The following is a 26548-nucleotide window of genomic DNA, read 5'->3' as shown; positions in this document are numbered from 1 at the left end:
TGTAAACTTGGATGCATGAAAAAAATATGAATTGTGAAATGTAAGCTCAAAATTGTGAGAAAAAAGTATGAATTGTGATAAAAAAGTTAGATTTGCGAGATGTAAATACAGAATTGTGGGGGAAAAAAGTCAAATTTGCAAGATGTAAACTCAGAATTGTGAGAAAAAAGTTGAAATAGCGAGATGTAAACTCGGAATTGCGAGGAAAAAAGTCGGATTTGCGAGATGGAAACTTGGAATTGCGAGAAAAACGTACGAATTGTGATAAAAAAAAATCTGATTTGCGGGATGTTAATACAGAATTGTGGGGGAAAAGTCAGATTTGCAAGACGTAAACTCGGAATTGTGAGAAAAAAGTTGAAATAGCAAGATGTAAACTCGGAATTGCGAGAAAAAAGTCATTTAAATGTATGCTGATTTTATATAAAAATAAACAGTACTATTTGTTGTAGTACAATTAAATTTATGCTAATTTTAATAAACAAATGTATTTATAGACACATATAGACCACAAACAATTCTAAACCAAGTAAAACTGTCTAATATGTATTCATGAGCAAACACACACACGCAAGCAAAATGTATCTCAGTGGGAAAGCTGCTCCCGATACACCACAGACCACTGAACAAAACCCCTCGTCCACTCATATAACATACTGCGCTGCCTCTTTCAAAAATCATAGATCTCCACTGGAAACCACTTCATTCTGACATCATACTGGAAACATACATTTGACATAAATCAGCACGCAGAGATGGAGAGAGAGAGAAAGAGCGCGAGAGAGTTCAGAGACAGCAGGCCATCACCCTCCAGCAGGGTCATTTCACTGAACATGGGATTTAAAGAGACAGAGCTTTGAAAACACAGAGGCTACAAGAAGCATTTAGTTCATCACAAAAATAAAGCATGAACATGTTCCACTTATGTCTGACAAGCAGAAAGTGTCTATTTGTCTTTATTTCCAACAGTCTGTTGTTTTAACTTATTTGTGTGAAAAGTTTTGTTTGAAAAGTGACTACCATCTTTTTTTAATGTGATACTTTGCTTCAGAATGCAAAGACATTAATGCATTTTTAAGTGTGCTTTAAGTATCCAAGTATGTATACACGCACACACAAATTCAACTGAGCGTGAACTACATCCAAACAAAGCTGGATTATCTGTATTATTTATGAACAACTTTGGCTCAGAGAAACAGAAATAGAGAAAGATGGGGATAAAAATAGAAAACGAGAAAACAAGAGAGAATTTCCAGTTTGTCTCTAATTATACGCGCAGTCTACAGCGTGAGATGACAGTTTATACGTCCTTTTGTGCTGTTATCTTAATGCTAGCTGTTTCTCCAGAGAATGAGAGAGATAAATGAATCGCCCTGAGCTTTTAGCACATCTAAAAATACATCAATCTCATCCAACTCACAGACAACAAAATATATCTCACTCCTCGTCTCGAGGGCCTGTCTCTAAAAGACGACGCAAGGAACTTGATGGTATTTGAACATTACATTAGTGATGAAATTCCCTGCTTGGTACGGAAACTACAAATGAACATGTTGACAGCATCTGTCCTGGTTTAGTTTTGTACCTGTTCTGATGTTCTGCTTGCATTGCTACTTGAGAGTCTATGGTTTTCTATAGCAAATTGCATGGGTCAGTGTAAAAGATTAGAACATTATTTCAGAACTTGGAATATCCAAGTAAGGGTGTTGTAACTTAACAATTAAAGATCTGGACTCCCAAAACAAAGACTGAAGGTTCTTTCCCAAGTAACTCTGACCTATGAACTAGAGTTACAAAAATCCCACTCCATCTCCACTGTAGCTGTCAGCATGGCACTTAACCCCCGTTTGCCTCAGGGAGGACAAACCCCGCAATTAGCACACTGTTTGTTCAAAGACTCTACATCTTCTGAGGCACAATGGAAATTCTCATTAGAGTCATAATAAATTAATATTTCAACCAAAGGAGAAGGAAACTACAGCATTACGAAATTATGAACTGCATAACATTTTGTTTTCTGGGTTAAAAAAAGAATTTGTCATAGTTGGTTTCAAAAGACACACTATCTCTCAATTTCTCACTGGTTCCTTTCGCAGATTGATAATGAAAACCATCCCACACAATGTTGTGTAAGACTTTTGGTCTACTTTCCAGCCTTTTCTGGTCAAGAACCGCCACATTGGAAGAGATCATCTAAATGACGTGCAATGCAACCAACCACAGTTTATTTCGTTTGCATAAATAAATAAATCAACACTACCATTTGACACTATATTTAAATTTTTGCAGATCTTAATACAAAAATAATAAATAAATGAAACATGTACTATTTCATGTACATTTAAATATATGCCATTTTAACAAAAAAAAAGTAATAAATGGCAGTATTTGTTGAACTACATTTAAATGTATGCATAAATAAATAAATGTTTGAATAAACTGATTATTGATAGTACTAAATTGTAATATTTAATAATATTTTATAATAATAAATGTTAGTATTTTTATCATTTAAATGTATACTGATTTTAATACAAAAACAAATTAAATACAGAAATAAACAAATAAACAAACAAATAAATAAATGTACATGTCACTGTTTATTGTTAATATTAAATGTGATATATTTAATAATATTAATAATAATAAATGTTAATATTTATATAAATAAACATTACTGTTTGTTAGTATTAAATAATAATATTTAATAATAATTATAAAGGTTAGTATTTATATTATCATTTAAATGTATGCAAATTTTACTATAAAACCAAATGAAAAAAAATGTAAATAAATAAATAGTATTTGCTGTACAAAAACAATAAATAAATGTTACTGTTTATTGTTGCTATTAATACAACAATAAATAAATAAATAAATGTTACTTTTTATTTTTAGCAATACATTTTAATATTTAATAATAATAAATGTTAGTATTTATATTATCATTATATTATTTAAATGTATGTTGATTTTAATACAAAAACAAATAAAACAAATACAGAAAATAAATAAATGTTACTGTTCATTGTTAATAAATGTTAATATTTAAACCAAATTAAACAAATGTACAGAAAGAAAGAAAGAAAGTACCACACTAACAGACCACTGTGATGATTGTATAGATGTTGAGAAAAAAATAATCTTCCTGTACTAAACGGACATACTGTAACTACATACCAGAATACAAAATTGTAGATCTCGTTTGCTTATTGTTAAACACTAAATAATATCTATGATTAATAACTACAAACCAGATGCCACTAGTTTGTATATTATAAGCATAGCACCTTTTAAACGTTTACATTCTGAAAACCGAAGAAACAAAAATCTGTCATCACTTACTCATTCCAAAACCATATGACTTTCTTTATTCTATGCAACACAAATGAAGTTATTTTAAAAAAATGTCTGTGTGTTTTTTTCCATACGGTGAAAGTCAAAGGGGTCCAGTGTTGTTTGAACCCTGCTGACTTTCACTTTATAGGCAGTTAAAACATTCTCCAAGGTATCGTCTTTTGCGTTCCAAGAAGAAAGTCAATCGTTCAGGTTTGTAACAATATGAGAGTGACTAAATGATGACAGAATTATTATGATTCTGCAGGTTTTCCATGCTCTGTTGCTTATGTATGAGGTTGCTGTACAAGCTGAATGTTTCTCATAAGCGGCATTAGTGCTCATTATTACGTCAGATGCTCCCATGATGAACGGGGTGAAATCTCTCTCCTTTTCCCACACCTCCCTACAGCTGCTGCGAGTCCAGCCAAACCAAACACGCTCTCCCCTCCCACTACCCTATAATAGCGCTGCGAGCTCGCCGTTCGGCCCAGCTTTAACAGGAAGCCCCATTGAGTTTCACATTTGAGACCACATCGCTCTTCCAAATCCCTCTCGCCGTGTTTCCTTTTGATTCTAGTGCATGTAATGTCCTACATTCTGGATTGTCACTTCGTTTCTCTGCTCTCATGTGGAGAAGCTTCACTCTTAGTCTCCGGGGGTTAAAGTTAGGCCGCTGTTAGGAGTCTCAAACCAGAGACTAAGACACATGTTCAAATTAAAACAAGACTTGACAATTTTCAAGCATTCACACAAGCTCTGGTACACTTCCTGTTCTGTCATTACAGGAACCCCATGGGCTAGTTGCGCCCTGGGTCATAACTCATAAATTTACAACATGTCAGGAGTTATAATGCAGTTTTATTACTGATATCAATATGTTATCAGTTTGTTTTCAACTGAGGATTGAATTTAGATTCTCAGCAAACTGCCATCACATAACGTAAATCATATTCAAAATATAAAATCAAGCACATGTAAGCCTGTTTAAAAAATATATGTATATAATATAAAAAATATATAAACTTTTTAACTGCTGAGCACAAAAGAAGATATTTTGAAGAATGTTGGTAACCAAACAGTTTACAGTTGCCACTGACTTCCATAATATGGAAAAAACAAAAATACTATGAAAGTCAATGGCTACCGTCAACTGTTTGGCTACCGACATTCTTGAAAATATTTTCTTTTCGGTTCAGTAAGGATGTCAAGATACCAGATTTTTCACTACACGATTATTGTGGCCTCAATAATTCACAATAATAAGATATCTTGAACATAAATAATAATAAATTAATCATGCTATCAGTCAAATTAATATTTTTTTTTCTCTATTTTTGACCAATGAATCACACCACTACATACAAAAGGAACAATTAGCCTATACTAAACTGAAGGGACTAAAATGCTAAAATGCGTTTTTAGGTTACCACAGTGTCAAAGCAAGACAATTTATGATAATAACTACATATTTATACCCCAAACTTGCGTTATAGTGTTGATCAATTGTTTAAAATAACTTCCTTCTGTATTGTACAGTGATAAAGGCCATATACTGTAATATAATCGTGTGGTGATTCTCTTCATGTTTGATCATACAAAACGTTTCTTTCTGCATTTTCAGATACTGCAACAGGTGGATGAATGTTCAAATACGGGATTACATGGAAAGTCATCTGTTTTCTTACTCCTTTTCTTGTGACTTTTCGACGCGAGGGTGCCCTCCGGTGTCGAGTATGAACGAAACAAATCACACGTGAAAGTATAAATCATGCATAATGGCGCTGATCCTGGATTATTATATGTCATATTATCGTTTATAAAACATATAGTTCCGGTCCTTGATTCTGATTGGTTTAGTTGCGTTTGACGCTGTTGTAAAGTACTTTACAGACATACGCTTTTGTTTACGTTTGTGTGTTGCTCAGCAACCACTTTGTTGCAGCCACAACCGTTTCTGAGGAACTACATTGTTTGTTGGTTGAATAATGTTTTTATTAATATCATTACATTTTATTTGCTCTGTTTTATTTTAGTGAAACCTTACTACGTATATGCAATAACCGTTTTATAAAAGCAATAAGCCCTGTGAAGCTGTGGTTTACTGTGAACTTATAACAGCTAAGGGAGTTTAGCTCAGCGGCTTCTTGTTGTGCCTAACAACGGCCCTCAACTGTTAGAAATTCACTGTAAACCAGCGCTTCTTGGGGCTTATTGCTTTAATCGCGTCGTGCATAACAATGCCCCTTAGCTGTTATAAATTCACTGTAAACCATGGCTTCATCAGGCTTATTGCTTTATTATAAAACGGATAGTTCAGGTCCTTGATTGTGATTGGTTGAGCTGCATTTGAAGATACTGTAAATTACTCTACAAACATATGCCTTTGTTTACGTTTGTGTGTTGCGGCAACCACTTTGTTGCAACCACAACCGTTTCTGAGGAACTACGTTGTTTGGTGGAAGAATAATGTTTTTATTAATATTATTACATTTTATTTGCTCTGTTTTATCTTAGTAAAACCTTACTATGTATATGGAATAACCATTTTATAAAAGCAATTAGCCCCATGATGCCATTGGTTACAGTGAATTTATAACTCCACTTTGCGTCTTGCCTAACAACGCCCCTTAGCTGTTATAAATTCACTGTAAACCACGGCTTCTTGGGGTTTATTGCTTTAGTGTGTACTATTAATTTTCAAATATCACCAATTATTTAAATATCACAGTGATTTTTAATGATTTATGATTTTTAATCATATTACTAATGGATTATTTGGATGCAAGTAAATGTAGCTATTGAAAACTGAAAAGGAAAATCTGGAACGTTCAACAGGGTGTTTTCATGACATGTCATCAATTGGCCATATTGGCGCCACTGAACATAAACAATGCCACTGAACCGAACAAAACTAGCATATTTTGCTAATTATTGCTGCTGAAAATGGTCAATTATTGTCATGTTTTGGGCAGTACTAATGGGTTGGACCGGGAATAAAACATTAGGAGTACTATAGACTGCCAAAAGGTAAAACAAATCAAGGAGAAGAGTCAAAAAACTGTCTGAGAAACAAAAGGCATTTGTGAATGGCCAAACTGAACCAGGATTTCCAACATTTGTGTTTGTTCTTATCATGTCCAGTCTGGTAGATAAAATATTAGGCTAATATCTTAATTAATACTGCTCGTACGTATGTTTACCATCTGTTAACTTCAGTGTCATAATATTGCACCCATTCCTGCTTGCTAAGTCTTTCTCTATATGATTTAGCAGCTTCCATATGTATTTTCCATAGTTTAGACAGCATAAATTAGCTGAAAAACATATTTATTAGTACATTAACCATGCAATCCATGCTGTTGTTTACATCCGAGTATCTCCAATATGGCCGTGCATCCGGGTAACTAAACAAACTGTGACGTAAGTGCAAACCCTTTAGGAAAAGAAGTCCCAGCTTTCTATAAAACAAGCCAAGTGTAGTTAAAGTTCATCAAATCTACCAATCTAGCAAAGCCAAGCTAACCAGCCACACCCCTGGTCTAAACCCATCAGTATGCATATACTTGCCGTGTAATTTTGAGTACATTACAAAGAATCATCAAGGCTAGTTGGAAATGCGGTTAGGATTATAAAGATTAAACTGTAAAACACAGTGTGGCTCTCTTTTCTCAGAGTCAGGGTAAATTTAACTTAACTGGGATGAAACAAAATGTCAGAACACTCAAGCGCTACACAGCACAGGTGTCTAAAATAAAATAAACATGTTAAAGTCAACGAGAAAATATGTTACATAAATAAAAATGCACAAACTTGACATCGACAGCCAAAAAGCTCATTTTGGACCCTGCAGTCTGTCTTTTAGGTTATGGCATGTATATGGGTGAATGTGACCTCCATCTCTCTCTCTCTGTCTGTCTCCGCTCTTCCTTCAAAGGATGTCACACAATAGCAAATCCATCAAAAATGTCTTCGTCTAAAGGTCACCTTGCTCCATCACATCTCTCTCGCTAGCACTCCTCCGGGAGGGCCGTGAGTCCTTCACTCACAGGAAGGCTGAGAACTACATTACACTGCATGTATTACAATCTGAGTCAGTTATTTGTCATATTTAGTGGCTAGATAATTCAATAGGTCCCACTCTGGATTGCAGATTTACATCACGCCGTTGTCCTGGCGTTATCTGATTTCAGAAGTATCATATTCAGCTGCGGCTCACATCCTGGGACAGACGCCAAGCTCTTGTATAGACACACAGTTTTATGTTTTACCAATTACCAAGAAACTCAGCATCCGCCTAAAACGGGACAGTTACACTCAAGACAAATCTCTGATAAGTGATCAGCCATGCATAGTTGGTCCACACTAGCTCAAGCTGGATCAGTTTGGTTAGAGATAGATGGTCCCAAGCAAACCTAATCAGCAGTCTAATCAAGTTTTGCTGGTTAAGCTAAATAAAAGTATAGTTTTTTGTTCCCACCCTTGTTCTAACCTTGTTCTTAAAATATGGCCTGTTTCTCACACACTGTAAAAAAAAGTTTTCATTTTTAAAAAGTAAATGTTCGTGCTGCCTTAAAATTTTAAGTTTAGTCAACATGAAATGTTAAGTTATACTACGTCAAATGTGGATATTTGAGTTGAGTCAACTTAAAAATGTAAGGCAGCACAAACACTTACTTTTTAAAGTTGAAACTACTTTTTTTTTTACTAATGCTAATGCAGACTTGAAATATCAAGCATAAATGTGACCCTGGACCACAAAACCACACAACTATTTGAAAATCTGGAATCTGAGGGTGCAAAAAAATCTAAATATTGGGAAAAATCACCTTTAAAGTTGTCCAAATGAAGTTCTTAACAATGCATATTACTAATCAAACATTAAATTTTGATATATTTATGGTTGGAAATATGCAAAATATATTCATGGAACATGGTCTTTTCTTAATATCCTAATGATTTTTGGCATTAAAAAAATTGATAATTTTGACCCATACAATGTATTTTTGGCTATTGTTACAAATATACCACTGCTGTTTAAGACTGGTTTTGTTGTCTAGGGTCACAAATCACCCTTTTATTACACTTAGTTTTTTAAAGATTTTTTTAAAGATTAAACACTTTAGTTCCCATTACAGGACTAAAACTGAAAATTTGCTAAAAATTAACTAATTCTCAGTCCATCCAATATGTAGATGAGTTTGATTTGGAGAACTTTAGCATTAAATCACTTACTTACTGGAGTTTATATTACATATAGCTACAAAATAGAAAGAGAACTAATGTTTTAGCAATGGTTTGACGTTAAAAACCTCTTAATTATGGATTTGTTTATTACAAACATACAGCTTTTCACTTCACAAGATGTTAATTGATAGACTTGAGTCGTGTGGATTACTTTGGTGTTTTTACAAGCTGTTTGGACTCTTATTCTGATGGCACCCATTCACTGCATAGGGTCCATTGGTGAGCAAGTGATGCAATGCTAAATATCTCCAAATCTGTTTCTGTGAACAAACAAACTCTTCTCCAACTTGGATGACCTGAGGGTAAATAAGCATGCAACTAAGCCATGCAAATGGGAGCAATATGAGGGTGAGTAATTCTCAATTTTGGGGTGATTTATCCAGCACACATAATTTTTTCAGCGAAGCATCCTGAAGGGAACAACACACCAAGAGATATTTGAATAAAACAATAGCACTTCTAAAGTCCAACCATCTGTTTTTCCTTGTTTAAAGGGGCAGAAGAAGCAGCAGATTGGAATGAAAATCTCAATATCAGTTTTCCCTTCCTCCTTCACTGTATCTTTTTTTCCTTCACTGCTGCAGTGTGTCGAGCGGTTCCTCAGCTCTGCATGACATCAAACACTATGTGGTGAGTTTCAGGCTCCAGAGGGCAGATTACAGCTTAATGCCTTCAACATCTACTGCATCAGCACTATAAACACTTCACTCTGTTTCTATGCGTGTGTGCGTGTGAGTCTAGGAATACCCCGTTCTCAATTCATCTTGCTATGGATTGGAGGATAAATGCACAGATCTATTGTGAAAACATGTCGTGTGACCCCAACAAACATTTAAAATCAATGCATGCAAATCAATACACACTTACAACAAATCAGTAAAGCATTTTGTATACACACACACAGGCAGGATGAATAAAAAAAGGAATTCGGTACTATGCCCTATAGCAAATGTGTTCAACTTAAACTTTGAAATATTAATGCACAAAAAAGTTCTATGATGTTAGTATGGAGCATTTCGCTTCGAGCAACTGTTATTTGCCTCCAGCAGATGCACCAGTGACCATCATCCAATGGCTCGCAACGGCTCAGGGAACTCATTAGTGCTTTCATGCTTGCCTGTGTCCATGACTTAAACATGACTAATGACAGCTGCTTTACGACCACTGCTTACTCTACAGTCACAGCTAGGGGGCGCTACATGTCATCATCATGGTCAATGTACATTCAGATGCTACAGGTTGCAGGTGTTCTATTGTAATTTTATTAATGAGTTGGTAAATAAATAAGTAAATTAAGTAAGAAAATAAATAAATAAATATTTGTTTTATATAATATTATAAATCAATAATAATAATAATCCCACAGGTTACATCCTGTGTTCTATTCTGACATAATTAGACTCAAGAAAAAAAAAAGTTCAGGTTTTCATTCATTATTCAAACTGAGCTCAGAAGGAGAACTTAGTTAGCTGCAAATAAATAAATGGTTTATACTATATTAAAAATCAATAATAATAATAATAATAATAATAATAATAATAATAATAATGCCACAGGTTAGATCCTGTGTTCTATTCTGACATCATTAGACTCACTAAAAAACTAGTTCAGTTTTTTATTCATTAATTAAACTGAGTTCAGAGGGGGAACTTGGTTGGTAAGTAAGTAAGTAAATAATATTTTTATTAATATTAAAAATATGTATTAATATTTTATTTTTAATTAATATGTCTATTTATATGCTTATTTTCATAGTTTTTATAATTATTAAAATAAATTAATCAAAGAATTGATAATAATAACAATGCCACAGGTTACATCCTGTGTTGTATTCTGACATCATTAGACTCAAGAAAAAAAAATAGTTCAGTTTTTTAATTCATTATTGAAACTGAGTTCAGGAGGGGAACTTACAAGCAAGCAAGTAAATAAATAAATTAACATTTTACTAATTTATTATTTTTTATTTTTTATTAATATGTCTGTTAATATTTTTGTTTTTATAGTTTTCATAACAATAGTATAAATGATACAATTATTTTTAAAAAAACCAATTAAATTAATAATGATAATAATAATAATAGTGCCACAAGTTACATCCTGTGTTCTATTCTGACATCATTAGACTCAAGAAAGACTAGTTCAGTTTTTTATTCATTATTCAAAGTTCAGAATGGGAACTAGTTGGTAAGTAAATAAATAAATATTTCATTTTTAATAATTAATTATTAATAATTAATTTTTAGTAATATTTATATTAATAGTTTTAATTTTTTTAATTTTTGTACATTACTATAAATTATACAATTATTAAATATATCAATTAATAATAATAATAACAATACAGGACTGGCTACATAAATGTACATAAAATGTACATATAAGTATAATTTCATGATATTACAATTTCATAAATTTCACAAATTTATATTAAATGATAAACTGAAACTTTGCATGGCTGGACTGAAACCCAGATATGCCTAATGAGCACCATGACTCAATATGCCACTTCCACTGACCACAATGCCACGTCTCCAACATAAACCATATATTAATGATTGACAATTTGTAATACCTGTAGTGACTGATCTCTAATCTTATACGGCATGTTTGCAGGTACAATTCCAGTAATGTGATATATGATTGGAGCATACTGAACAATCATATGCTTCCTATAACTTCCTTAAGATTCTACAAGATGACAGCCTTTACACTGGGTGTAACTCCATTTATAACACAAGAAGGCTGAGAGGGAGAAAACAGAAAATATGAAGAACATCGAGACAAAGGTGAGTTGAACTTGGCTTGCTTTCCTAAAATGATTCTTGATATGAGCCTGATAAGAACTGACAGGAGCCATCTTGACCTGATCTGTCACTGAATCATTCTTGAAATGAGGTCAAGTAGAGATTATCATTGTGTATTGTTGTAACCTCAGGCTCTGGTGTGGGTCGCTCCGCTTGTTCGGGCCATTAGCAGGGTGTGCCACAGTTCGCCCCTCTCCGAATCGCCAAGGGAATGTCATTACTCAGTTATGAGTAAAACAGAACGCATGGGGACTGATAGAAGCCAGCTGCTTTTAGATGAGCTTTGCAATGTTCTACTAGATAAAACACAATAAACACAAACATGACCAAAGGCCAAATCATTTCTCGCACAGGGCTGGTGTCAAGTTCATCTCAGATGAGTCATTGCAAGAGATGATATACAATCCAGCCTCAGAAATTCAAACGAAGCTTTTAAGACTTTTCCCATCAAAAATTAAAGCCACATCCCAAATGAAAGGTTCATTCTGATCATCGACTAGCAGCAGGAGAGAAAAGAGTGGAAAAACGGGTGGATCCATTAATGTCAAAGAAACCGCTGAAGAAGATCCGAGTTTGTGTCCAGACAGCTGACAACAGTCATGCAACTTTAATATTCACAAAAACCAAAATCAGATTCCCGCAGTTTTACGCATGGGAGGACAACTATGTCAGCTCTTGAGTGGAGAACCAGAGAAACATCTCTGCAGTATAAAAAAAACTGCAGTATAATTGCAGGACATTTCCTAAGGGAAACTCATGACTCTAAAACAATTACTTTCAATTAAATCTCATTGTTTCCATATGGATGAGAAGTTCGGGATAGGGGCTTGATCGCCATCACTTAGACACGTTAGAGCGTGCTGTCTAAACACAGCCGTGTTAACATCCCTGACTGAAGCGATCTCAACGATGCATCACTCTGATTGAATGCGTCTGGACGTGTTGTATGTGTTTATGAGGATAATAACTCCATCTCATTAATGTACAGCCGCTAACGTCTGATTTTCACCTCTATTAATCTTCTAAATGGAGGACACTTTCTGATCATTAGGGAATACCGACCGGGATCAGCTCGTGCGTCACACGCAAAGGGATGATGGGTAAAAATACATTCAGGCTGCAGTGCCGAGCACAGTAGAGCAATCTAGGGTGATAGAAAATTCAATGAAACAAAGAGAAATCAAGGTCTTCTTGACTTGAAGGGCTCTACCACACAGCACACCCACAGAGCTTTCAGCTTTTCAACTCAAAAATCAAAAGTTAAAACTACCTTCATGAAGCAAGTGTGGATAAGATGATACTCCACCCTGACACACACACACAGACACAGCATCAGAGACTGCAGAAAGCTCATAATCACCAGTAAATCTCTGTAACTATGCCACACATTCAAACCGGCTGACAGCAGAAAAAACAGGCTGGAAAACTGTTATGGAATCCAGGGTCATGGAAAATTATTTTGAAGTCAAAAGACCTGTGGGAGTGTCACGCATATGTGCAGGACAGGGGTCTGTGACTGACAGTGAGATGAATGAAGAGATCTCATGCATATGAGCCTCTTCAGAGAGAAGAAAATGTATAAAAATGACAGGTTTTTAAGCAAGAGCCCTTTATAGATCCATTAAATAATTATATAAAATAAAATAAAAATATAAAATAAGTAAAAAAGACTTTCCACACAATATTAATAATAATAATAATAAATATTATTAGTCTTTATATTATCCTTTAATTATATTTATCTCAGTCAAAGGCTTCTTTATAGATACATACATACATACATATATATATATATATATATATATATATATATATATATATGTTCATGTAACCATACTCAACAATAAAAGGGCATGCTTCATAAACATTATTCCAATTTAAGAGTTGAAATCCACATACAAAACCACTGCTAGGGAAATATATATAAAAATACTCACACAACATTACAATGCAAATGACTAAGTCATATAAAATCTGACCAGTCGGTATTATTTTCTTAACTTTACTTCTAACTGTTAATAGGCTCAGGTTGGATTTATCATTGTGTTGTCTATGAAACTTGCCTTGCAATCTTATAACATAAGATGATAATGCGTTTGATTCGCACAGCAACTACTTGCATTAAAGTTTGTCTTTGTAGGCTATCCAGTGTCTTCACCACAACTGTCATTCACGCTGAAGGTTTAAACCGTTCACCTACCGGATATTACTGTTTGTGGGACTCCGTTGAGATTGAACCCCTTGCTGTTGTAGAACTGCCTGATGTCCGAGCATGTCTTGGGTTTATTGTCCCCGAACACCAGCCCGGTGAGAGCGCACAGAAGCACCAGCACGACAAGCCCCATCCTGGACGGCTGAAAGAAGCGCGATGTGCGAATCAAATCCAAGGGCGAAGAGCAGGGGATAAACGCGTCCACAGCGAGAACCTGCCGTTTCCAAAAGCGCACCGGTTCGCTCCCACGCGCAGTGTCTTATTCAGTGGCAACAGTTTGAATTAAAACGGAGAGCGTGATCCTGTGTGAGAGATGACGGAGCGGAGAGGGAGGAATGGCATGAGCTCACGGGAGCGCACAGTTCGGAGACGCGTCTGTGCGCTCGCGTTCGGTCGAGTGCGAGGCGGAACGGGGCGGGCGGGCGCGCGAGGGAGCGAGCGAGCGAGCGAAGGCACCATCTGCAGGGCATCGGGTTCGTCTGCCGCTGCCGCCGCGATCCTCCACAGGATGTTACATCAAATCAGCCCGCCGGCCAATCAAGACGGGATTCCATTTCCCCACAGGCTCTCATGTATGACAGGATAAAGATCTTTAAGATTCCTTATGTAATTTAGTGAAACTCTGGGTTTCAGCTGACTTTGACATGTCTTTATGCTGGATTTGTGTCTAGTCCTAAGGGGATACAGTAAGAACTTTATAGGATTCAGTTTGGAATCATACGCTGGAACCAATCCTAAACAATCCTAAAGAGAATTTTCTTACAGGATTCCAACATAAAAACTAGAGCATGTTGGAATAGAATAGCCTACCGGAACTGTGAAATACAATGAACTAAAATTGCACCCAAGCCGTTTACAATTTGAACTGACATCAGTTTGATACAAAACCACACTAAAAACAGGTGTAAACGGAGTGCGTTTTGAGATTCAACGTCATTTAAACACGGTCAAAACACGTGAGCTCACGGCATCTGTAAAGTAAATGTTAATCTTTTCTGATGCGAAATCGCTTGATTAAAGTAACTGTGAGTAGTTTTGTGTATTTTTGCGACTTTGGACCCCCCTATAGTTAAATGAGTGGAGTTCATACTTGTAAATGTGTCACTGTCCTTATTACAGTAAAGCAATTCGCCCTTTTTCCATGTTTGCGGTTTGAAGCAACCTCAGTAAGGAGATATTTAGCCCCTGGATTGCAATTACCAGCCGGATCCCGGGAACGCAATTTTTTTATTGGGGACCCCCTCCAAAACTTGATTGGGCTAGGTTTGGGCTAGTTTTGAGTAGCAATTGGATGGGTTTTGTTGCGAAAACCTGGCAACCATGCTGCTCACAAAACATACATACACCTTGGAGAATCTGCAAAATGTCAGTTATAAATAAGAGGGATCATACAAAATGCATGTAATTTTTTATTTAGCACTGCCACTTACCTGAATAAGATATTTCACAGAAAAGACGTTTACATATAGTTCACAAAATAATATAATAGTTCAATTTATAAAAACAAAGTTTACATACACTTGATTCTTAATAATGTGTTGTCACTTGAATGATCCACAGCTGAGTTTTTTTGTTGAGTCCCTTGTTTGTCCTGAACAGTTAAACTGCCTGCTGTTCTTCAGAAAAATCTTTCAGGTCCCACAAATTCTTTGGTTTTTCAGCATTTTTGTGTATTTGAACAGTATGATTTTGAGATTCATCTTTTTACAACTGAGGGACAACTGAGGGACTCATATACAACTATTACAGAAGGTTCAAACACTCACTGATGCTCCAGAAGGAAACACAATGCATTAAGAGCTGGGGGTGAAAACCTTTTGAAATTAAAGATCAGGGTAAATTTAACTTATTTTATTTTCTGGGAAACATGTAAGTATCTTCTGTAGCTTTTGAAGGGCAGTACTAAGGAAAGAAAAAAAAAAGCTGTACACATTCATTTTGTTCAAAAGTTTTCACCTCCTGGCTTTTAATGCATCGTGTTTCCTTCTGAAGCATCAGTGAACGTTTGAACCTTCTGTAATAGTTGCATATGATTCTCTCAGTTGTCCTCATTGTGAAAAGATGCATCTTAAAATCATACAGTCATTGTTGGAAAGGGTTTAAATACACAAAAAGCCTGAAGTTTGTGGGACCTGAAGGATTTTTCTGAAGAACAGCAGGTAGTTTAACTGGGACTCTTAAACAACTATCACTAAATGAAAACAAACAAACAAACAAAAAACAGCTGTGGATCATTCAGGTAGCAACACAGTATTAAGAGTCAAGTGTATGTAAACTTTTGAACAGGGTAATTTTTATAAATTCAACTATTATTAACTAAGTCAGTGTATCATTAGAATAATTGTGAAACTTATATTTCAAAGTAAACTGAGATAGGTCCAGTCAAGCACACTGAATTGTGTGACAGTATTTTTTTTTAGACTCTTCTTTTCTATTCCCCACACAAACGCCTCTCAATAAAAGAGTTGGAAGATTACATTGAATAATTTATGAGGGAAATCACAGGGTAAGGTCCCAGCCTCTCTATTTCATGTATAACATGTAATGCTCTGCCATATTTATTACAGTCCCAGACCGTCAACCCCTCTGCGGACAGGCCAGATCTTGACACGCTTCAAAGATGCAGTAAATTTTTGAACAGGCTGCAGCTCGCCTGCGACAATGCACACACCCGTAGTTACTCCTTGACAGCCACAGCGTTTTCTAAACCATGTCTGCGGCCTGCAGCTTGACAAATATGACAGGAAACACTCCTCACACTGAGAGAAAATACCAGCCCCTGGGGCACAAACAAGAGTCGGTGGTATATTACAAAGATAATCCAGGAAATGTACTGTTGAAATGAGAATAAAGGAGAGCGAATATGAACAGGTTAGTGATAAACAGTGGCACACTTACATGGGTATGAAATAAATACAGACATACTTACATAACAACTGAATGGAGCTGCCAAGGACATTTGTGTGAGTGAATAGCGGGGTGTGGCCGGTTAAAACTGTTTCAGAGAGGCGCACAGTTAGCTACATGCTTTGCCCTTTCTGTCCTCTAGCAGTAAAGATAATGATAATGTTGTTACTGACTTTATTTACACTGCACACAAATCTGATTTGGATTTCAAATCATTTGGATATACGCTATGCACCTTCATCAAATCCGTTTGTTCAGACAGCAAACTGAAGATTCAAATGTTGCTTCTCAAAGGCTCAATTCCCTCATTATGTAACAATATTTAATGCGCAAACAAAGCAAATGCCTTGATGCAGTTTTATATAGCAGCCTGTGCATGAACACAGGAGCATTTCTGACGAGAGAGAGCGAGATGCCATTTCAGAGAGCGAGGGGAACAAATTCGTCTCATCTACACAAGAATAGCAGCAGCGGTGGCATATCCTCTCCCACAGAGTCAGAACTCAACTAAGCCTGGCTGAATTTCATGGTGCAGTTATTACCAAAGGTCCATCAGATTTGCCGGTCTTGACCCATACGCTGGTCTCACGCTGAATAAGGTCGCCTTGTGGCATTTATGTTTGTTCAGCTTGGCTTCAGTGAGTCAGGTCTTCTGGGAGCTGAAAAGCCACTGAATGCAGTGGTTTGGGACCTGTATTCAGGTTTGTCCGGTCATGTGATCAAAGCCTTTTGGAGAGGGCTGACTCATCCATGCCCACTCATCTGACTGGTCATCATCATCATCAAACACGGCATGTCTGTGATGTCACAAAAAAGACGCACAGTAAGTCTGACAGAAAACAGCATCTCTAAATATGAATCATCTTCCTGAATCTTTAATTAGACACTTCTCATCGGATCCTGAGATATTCATAGAAAGATGACGAAAAAAACATCTAAACGAGTGGATATTACAGCATTTCAAAGTTGACAGTTTCTTTCACCATACAAAAAAGTTTAAAATGAAGTACTAATCAAGTATAAAATTAACCATGAATTATATGTTTCGAACTGATACAGAACTAGAAATAAAGTTATTCTTGATAACTTATTTATCAATTAAAATAACTCTTTTTAATAAATTTAATTTATCAATTAAAATCACTCTGAAGTTCATTAACTTGAAAATATTTTTTTACACCCATTTATAACTAAAAGTTAATGTTCCAAATATAAAATACATTTATCCAAAGAAAGATTAATCTTGAAGTCTTGAAGTTTGAAAGTTATATGCTTCATGGATAGACAAATGAATGATGGATGGATGGACACATAGAATAACTGAAATAATGATAGAAAGTACAATAGATAATAGAACGACAAAATGAACGAATGAAGGATGGATGGATGGATGGATGGATGGACATATAGATAGACAGAATGACTAAAAGAATGATAGAAAGTAAAATAGATAATAGAATAATAAAACAAACGACCAAACGAATGATGAATGGATGGATGGATGGATAGACGAACGAATGAATGATGGATGGATGGATGGATGGATGGATGGACACAGAATGATTGAATAAAATGATAAAAAGTACAATAGATAATAGAACAATAAAACAAATTAACAAATTAATAAATGATGGATGGATAAATAGACGAAAAAATTAATGATGGATGGATAGACAGACATAGAATGACTGAAAGAAGGATAGAAAGCACAACAGATAATAGAATGATAAAACGAACGAATGATGGATGGATCAGTTAATGGAGAGAGACAGAATGACTGAAAGAATGATAGAAAGCACAATAGATAATAGAACGATAAATTGAATGAACAAACAAATGAATGATGGATGGATGGATGGATGGATAGACAGAATGACTGAAAGAATGATAGAAAGTACAGTAGATAATAGAACGATAAAACAAATTAACAAATGAATGAATGATGGATGGATGGATGGATGGATGGATAGACGAATGAATGAATGATGGATGAATGGATGGATGGATAGACAGACACAGAATGACTGAAAGAATGATAGAAAGTACAATAGAGAATAGAACAATAAAACAAATTAACAAATGAATAAATCATGGATGGATGGATGGATGGATAGACATACGAATGAATGATGGATGGATAGACTGACATACAATGACTGAAAGAATGATAGAAAGCACAATAGATAAAAGAATGATAAATCGAATGAACAAACGAATGAATGATGGATGGATGGATGGATGGATGGATGGATGGATAGACAGAATGACTGAAATAATGGTAGAAAGTACAATAGATAATAGAACGACAAAATGATCGAATGAAGGATGGATGGATGGATGGATGGATGAATGGATGGTTGGATAGATAGAACGATAGATAGAACAATTAATAAGTAATTAATAAATCAATATATTAATACAATACTATAAATTTATACCCATTTGGTCTGTTAAAACTTCTCCCATCTATTCAGAAATGCTTGAGCAGATCTTTCTGGCTTCATTATCGATCTGATGCTCAAAACGAGTTCTAAATCCAGAAACAGACCCCTGTGCTGCAGGAAATCAAGCAAAATTTTAAGCCATAATATAATAATATTTGAAGTTCCCTCTTAGAAGAGTGACGTGGGACTGCTGACGTGGGGTAATGTGGTCGAGCCCCCGTAGAGCTGGAGTGGTTGTCGTGGCAGGTGGCGGAAGATCTGCTACGGGGTTGTGCTGCAATAATTACGCAAATAAGCTTCTCTGCCCATGTTTGCTCCAGACAGACGCATTCAAGTTTTATTGGATCTGACCATGAAAGAGCCTTCTGCCTAATGAGGAACAGGAGCCGTGTGCGAGCATGTGTGTTTGTGGGGGGTTATAAGCTATAGTTTGGGGACAAAATTGTCCCCAGAAGTTTGCTAAAGCTGACAAAACCTCCCTCCAGCGACATCTAAGATGGAAAGTTTTCTTTTAGGGTAGGGTTAGGGTTAGTCTATAGTAATTAGCTTTATAGGAAAACAATGACTGTATTGGTGTGGTACAAAGGACATGCTCCAAGTTTCATTGATGTGAAATCAAGGAATTGATGGTTTTAGGCCCTCCTTTTAACACACACACACTTGCGCTAAAGAATTTGAAGTGAAAAACAAACAGAGGTGTGACAATAAAGAGGACGATGATGGTAAAACATTCAACGAAGTATGAAAGCTGAGAAGTGCTCTGCAAAAAAGTGAGTCCATATATTTTTAACAAAGGAGCTAAAGAGAGAGAGAGAAAGAGAGAGAGAGAGAGGGTAGGAATGTGTTGGTGTGTCTCCAGGCATGCTGGCATGGAAAAGCCAAGTAATTACTGAGACAGAAACCACACTTCTGTCCCACACTCCTGTGAGTGTAGGACGCGCACACACACACACACACACACACACACACGCACACACACACACACACATACACACACACCACAAAACGAACAACTTTTAAAATGACTAAGTGACTCAGAAAACTACTGAAAGCTCTACAACCTTTAAAGCCCTTTTAAAAAATAATTTACAGTATGTACATGACAGAATATACAGTGGCAAACATATTTAGGCACTTGAGCCACATGTAAAAATTACATTACAACAAAACTGTATATCAAACCATGCTGCCTCTGCAAACAAATAATACTAAATTTACCGCTCTGAGCAATTTACTTTTAAGCCTTCCAGAGAAGAGGATTTTCTTTTTCCTGAAATTGCTAATTAATGTTACCACATTGGGCTAAGACTTGCTGACTGCTCAGACAGGGTATAACAACCCAAAAATTGGTCTATTTTTGTACCGTTTTGGAATTTTTCTCCCCACTTCATTACACGTGTTGTGTTTCTGGTCAATAATTACCAGCCTAGAAAAAATAGCTAATAAATCTCTCATTATGCTATATTATTATTAGCAAATATTGGCCTCAAATGTGTTTTCTTTCAATTAGCACAGGTTTTGTGTTTCTTTTTGGAACTGATAGGTTTCACAGATCTATGCTTATGATCCTCAGTTTTTGTGTGAACACTGCAAAAATGATCCAAATTATGTATTTTTACTCAAAAACTGAGGCCCACAACCAGTCAGGCAGACTGAATCCAACATTTGGTGATAATACAGCATAAGATGTTTACATGGACATTTTTTTAACCAAATTAGGTAAAGGATTTTCAGCAGAGCATAAGGGTTAACCAACTGGTCTCAACATTAGTTTAAAAGGATAGTTCACCCAAAATGAAAATTTGATGTTCATCTGCAAACCCCCAGGGCATCGAAGATGTAGGTGACTTTATTTCTTCAGTGGAACACAAACGAAGATTCTGAACTCAAACTGTCGCAGTCTGTCAGTCATATAATGGCGGTCAATAGGACCCGCAACTTTGAGAGTAAAAAACACAGACCAAACCAAATTAAACCCTGCGGTTTGTGATGATACATTGAGGTCTTAAGACACGAAACAATAATGTAATGTACATGTAGCCTTTGACAACCAGAAAGGGTTCAAAAACTTTCAAGCATTTAAAAACTGTTATTTGTGATCCTAGACCACAAAACCAGTCATAAGAATAAAAAAAAAAAAAAAAAAAAATAAGATTTATACATCATCTAAGCTAAATAAATAAGCTTTCCATTAAAGCTTCCAGAACAGCAATTTATGTCTTTCTTTTTTCAATCGTAAAGAAATTATGTTTTTTGAGGAAAACATTTCAGGATTTTTCTCCAAATAATGGACTGCTATGGTGCCCCGAGTTTGAACTTCCAAAAAGCAGTTTAAATGTGGCTTTAAATGATCCCAAATGCAGTTGTAAATGATCCCAGCTGAGAAAGAAGGGTCTTATTTAACAAATCGATCAGTTATTTTCATTAAAAAAAAAAATACTATTTAAATATTTTTTAATCTCAAACGCTCGTCTTGTCTTGCTCTCCTTGAACTCTGTGTATTCTGGCTCAAGACAGTTAGGTTATGTTGAAAAACTCCAATCGTATTTTCTCCCTCGACTTCAAAAATCATTTCAAAATCATCCTACATCACTGCAGAGGTACCAACCCAGTCTTTGCAAAGTGAACATGCAAAGAAGATCAAACACTCTTAACAAAAAAGTTAAAACAGCGATATAGGATGATTTTGAAGTTGAGGGAGAACATGAGATGTGAGTTTTTCGACGTACCCTAACTGTCATGAACCAGAACAAAAACAGAGGTTGGGAAGAGCAAGACAAAACGAGCGTTTGAGATTAAAAAGTATATAAATTGTATTATTTTTATGAAAATAACTGATCGATTTGTTAAATAAGACCCTTCTTCCTTGGCTGGGATTGTTTACAACCGCATTTGGGATCGTTTGAAGCCACATTTAAACTGCATTTTGGAAGTTCAAACTTGGGGCACCATATCAGTCCATTATTTGGAGAAAAATCCTGAAATGTTTTCCTCAAAAAACATAATTTCTTTACGATTGAAAAAAGAAAGACATGAACATCTTGGATGACAAGGGGGTGAGTAAATTATCTGTAATTTGTTGTTCTGGAAGTGGACTTCTCCTTTAATGTATGGTTTGTTGGGATAGGGCAATATTTGGCCAAGATACAACTATTTAAAAATCTGGAATCTAAGCGTGCAAAAAAATCTAAATATTGAGAAAATCATCTTTAAAGTTGTCCAAAAATGAAGTTCTTAGTAATGCATATTACTAACCAAAAATTACATTTGATATATTTATGGTAGAAAACTTGCAAAATATCTTCATGAAACATGATCTTTACTTAATATCCTAATGAAAAGAAAAATTGATAATTTTGACAATGTATTATTGGCTATTGCTACAAATAAACCCCTGCGCTACTTATGACTGGTTTTGTGGTCCAGGATCACATTTTTGTTATGTAATGCAATGACATTCATATAAGTTAAAGTGTGGTTGGCATGTCCAGATGCAGTGCAGCAACATGAAGAGTCCTGCCAAAGAAACTCAGGGTTCAAAAAGTCTACTTACGTGAGATCACTGTAGTTGACTCCACACCTCACCTCACCTCACCTCAGAGTCCTGGAGTAACAGCCTGGAAATCATAAAGTACATCCGTTGTTTGATAAAACAAGTACACACAGTAGCACAAGGCTTCCTAATTTCCAAACAGTCTGTCTGCGTTTGTTCTGTTTGAACATTATGGTCTTAAATCGTGACTTGACTTCCTTATTCGTCTTGCAGATCTCTACAAAACGTACCAAACGGTTGAGATGCCCATTAAAGGGAAAAGTTAACTTCTCATTGTTCCACATGGGCCCGTTAAAGTGTTATTCCCTCAACGGTCATGCGTTAATCATAGGAAATTATTCATGTCAATTTCATACACTACTGTTCAAAAGTCCAAATTTAATAGCTGGCTACATTTTACAACCTGAACTAAGAAGAAGAAGAATTCTCACCATAAAATGTGTACTTAAGGCACTGTACTGCATTTCTAATGTATTTTTGAATAAACTGACACAACCTTATCATTGGCTCACATGTTGTGTTTACAAAAAAGTGCTCTTCCAAAAGATTGACAGGCCTGCTTAAGGGTTAAGAAGGAACATGTAACTGGAGACAAGAATGACACATGGACAGAGTGAAAAAGAGAGAAGACCACAGCGTTGGTTTCTCACAAGCTGTCTGCTATCATCAGATACTGTTAATGGCTCTCTGACATTTTGATAAATGGATATTTCATCACATCTCTCCCATGGCACTATAAAATGCTTGATAAATCTAAGTGTTTACACCAAATGCTCCGCCAAGCTCAGTCCATCTTCAACGTGAATTAACTACACATCTAAACCACTTAGAGGGAACTACAAATAAGTGTCATTTAAGCATGTCATCTCAAGATACTTTGTAACAAGGAGAAGATGTCGAAGCCTTTTGTTCTCAATTAAAGAAAGCGGCTTCATGGGAAAATCTTTCTCATAGGCGATGTACACGTTCGAAAAATCAACCACACACCACAGTCTCTGCAGAACACGACATGCTTCTCGAATGATTGAGCAAAGGTCTGCCACAAGCTAATGACCTCTGCAAAACCATAAAGCTAGGCGGTCTGAATGTGAATGCCTTAATGTTCCTGAGAGTTGTTTTTTAAGAGTGGAATAGCACAACATCGAGACATTGCAACATAAAGAGCATGAAGTATCGTTACCTGCATTTATGCCATGCAATTCAGTCACAGCCATGGAATCTGCGGAAAATGGAGTTTAAAACTCTTAAGAAAAAACAAAAACAGTAACACTCAGTTCTTTGTTCACCCTCTGTTGCTGGTCTTAAAGACACATACAGGACTGCATGTGATTCAGAATTGGACTGAGAATTTCATTTATATTCCAGATTTTCAAATTTTTGAATTTGAATCGGTGAAGACATGACTGACAGAATGCAGATAGATAGATAGATAGATAGATAGATAGATAGATAGATAGATAGATAGACAAACTGATGATAGACGATGGATGGATGGATGGATGGATGACAGATAGATGGATAGATAGAACAATGAATAGATGGATAGACACAGTAATGATAGACAATAATAAATGGTAGATAGATAGATAGATAGATAGATAGATAGATAGACAGACAGACAGACAGACACACAGATCGATAGATAGATAGATAGATAGATAGATAGATAGATAGATAGATAGATAGATAGATAGATAGATAGATAGACACTCATGATAGACAATGCTGGATGGACGGATGGACGGACAGATAGATAGAACAATGAATGGATAGATAGACACATTGATGATAGAGAATGATGGATGGATGGATGGATGGATAGACAGATAGATAGATGGACAGAACAATGAATAGATGGATAGACACTAATGATAGCCAATGATGGATGATGGATAGTTAAAAAATTCTTGAACAGAAAGACAATTGATAAATAGATAGATAGATAGATAGATAGACAGACAGACAGACGATAGACCCTACACTGATAGATGGATGGATGGACTAACACTTAATCTCCCAGAAAGCATCAGCTGTGCTGAAATCTTTGAATTACAATTCAGTAACATCCTGAATTGAAAGGGAGACTTTTTGCAATTGCCCACATTTTTGCCATTTAAACAAAATGTTTTAATATTATTTGTTTTTCCTGCTACCAGTTGCAGCAATTTTGGTCAAATAGAGGCCCACACAAATCTTATACAATGTGTGTGTGTGTGTGTGTGTGTGTGTGTGTGTGTGTCTGTGTGTGTGTGAGGCTGTGCTCCAGGCAGGAGGGCTGATCTTTCAGGGTATTGATTGGAGGGTGTCTCCCTGGCCCTGAGGGGGGTTTGGCTTCTCTGCCCCTGCGTTCTTAAACACACTGGATCAATGAGACCAAACCCCCCTCTTGAGCACACACACATACTCTCACATATGCATGTATACACATGGAAACGTACAGTTTTTATCACACACATATATAAAGAGGTGGATGCCAGACGTTTCAGACTTTCATCTCCATTTCAGAGCAAACTAAGCTTCCAAGTCCAACAAGCCTCTGCTCATGAGCCGCAAAGAGAGAAATACAAGGAAAAAGAATGAAAGAGAAAGAGAAGCTGTGTATCTCCTATGAAAGATCTCTTTCTTTTAATTCCGCACAACTCTGTGTACACACTAACCATTCATGTGTGTTTAATGGGCTCTTTTGTACTGGGAGAACTGGGAAAATTTACAAAACTCCAGTGGCTGGAACCACAGAGTGGAGAACCACTGATATCTGATCCACTCTGAACTCAAACGACGAGAGGAATTCAGACTTTCAAAGACATACTGAAGTAGAAAGACTTCTGAAAGACGTTCAAACGTTCATTCATGTTTGGTGAGTAATGTTCAAAAATAGACGCTTATGAGCTCTGAGGAAGGGGTTGTTTAAGACCCCGTTAACGACCGATGAGTCACGAATCGGTTAATATGTAAAACAAGTTCTTAAATTGTTTTAGGCTCCCTGAGGATTATTCATCTGTAAAATATGTGAGACATTTCTCACACGAATTACGTGAGGGATGTTATGAGAGGGGAAAAACTTGGGAGACGCCGCAGGGCTTGTGGGAAGAGTTTAGAAAGTAGTTCAGAGATGCTTTACAGTCATCAATTGAAATAAATTTCCATACATTAGATGCAGTTCACCAGAGAATAATATTCAGTTGTCTTTGCATATTAAACACTACAGGGCTCCTGAGAAATTCTTGCTTTTTTCCTTACCACGTTTTTCTCCATTCTTCCTCACTCTAAGCGTTAGCCAGTACTGCATGCATCCTCCATGAAGACGATCCCAGAATGCATTGCAACAATCTCAAACCTGTTGCAGGTAAAAGATGTGAGACAAGTCACGTGATTATATATCTAAACATTTTTCAAGTAATACAGGGCTGTTGCAATATACCGGCAATATTACTCTTTTTCACTAAATTTGTGATCAAATAATAGAACCCAAGCATAAGCATCTTTTAACATTAAAAAAATACCTTACTGACCCCAAATTTTGAATGGTAGTGTAAATATAATTAAAAACAAAAAGCCTGTTAATCTTTGCAAGAAACAAAAGTTTTTATATGTGGTGTTTGATTTGCCCACATCTCACTAGTCTGCTTTGAGAACTAAAAGGTCTAGTTGATTAAACTAGTCTTGTTTTCATCCTTCAAGATAAAAAAAAAACATCATAAATCATCTTTGTTCACAGGAAAAGAACAGGAACAACAATTTCGTTATGCTATCCATTTCTGTCGAGGTCATATATCATTCATGTCTCTTTTATTCTCTCTCTGTCTATCATCTCAGTCGTCTCCACAGAGCCTCCATCCGGTCATAATGAGTCCACATTGAGCCGAAGCGTTCTGGGCCGCTCCTGTATATTATTGAGCGTCTGCATTCCACAGAGTGATAGACGGATACAGGGATGATCACACACATCACGCACACTCACTTCTTCCTATTTCTCTGCCGCAAAAGCTCCTCCAATCCCCCTGTCTGTTTTCATTTAATAAACTCCAGAATATGTCCACAT

The 26548-nt window shown here is 36.0% G+C and overlaps 1 protein-coding gene across 1 annotated transcript in view; it reads right to left on the bottom strand.

Annotated features, from left to right (window-relative positions):
- The window catches only part of gpc1b (glypican 1b), a 97849-nt gene extending 83784 nt beyond the window's left edge, over window positions 1–14065 (bottom strand). Inside the window, exon 1 of the mRNA XM_051095765.1 lies at window positions 13591–14065. Coding sequence (XP_050951722.1) covers window positions 13591–13735 — 145 coding nt within the window. The 5' untranslated portion in view covers window positions 13736–14065. The remainder of the gene's footprint in view (window positions 1–13590) is intronic.
- Window positions 14066–26548: the final 12483 nt, after the last annotated feature.

Source organism: Labeo rohita, chromosome 2 (assembly GCF_022985175.1).
Source record: "Labeo rohita strain BAU-BD-2019 chromosome 2, IGBB_LRoh.1.0, whole genome shotgun sequence".
Lineage (NCBI taxonomy): Eukaryota > Metazoa > Chordata > Actinopteri > Cypriniformes > Cyprinidae > Labeo > Labeo rohita.
Note: the sequence above shows the minus strand (reverse complement) of the source record. Positions and strands in the feature narration are given on the sequence as shown.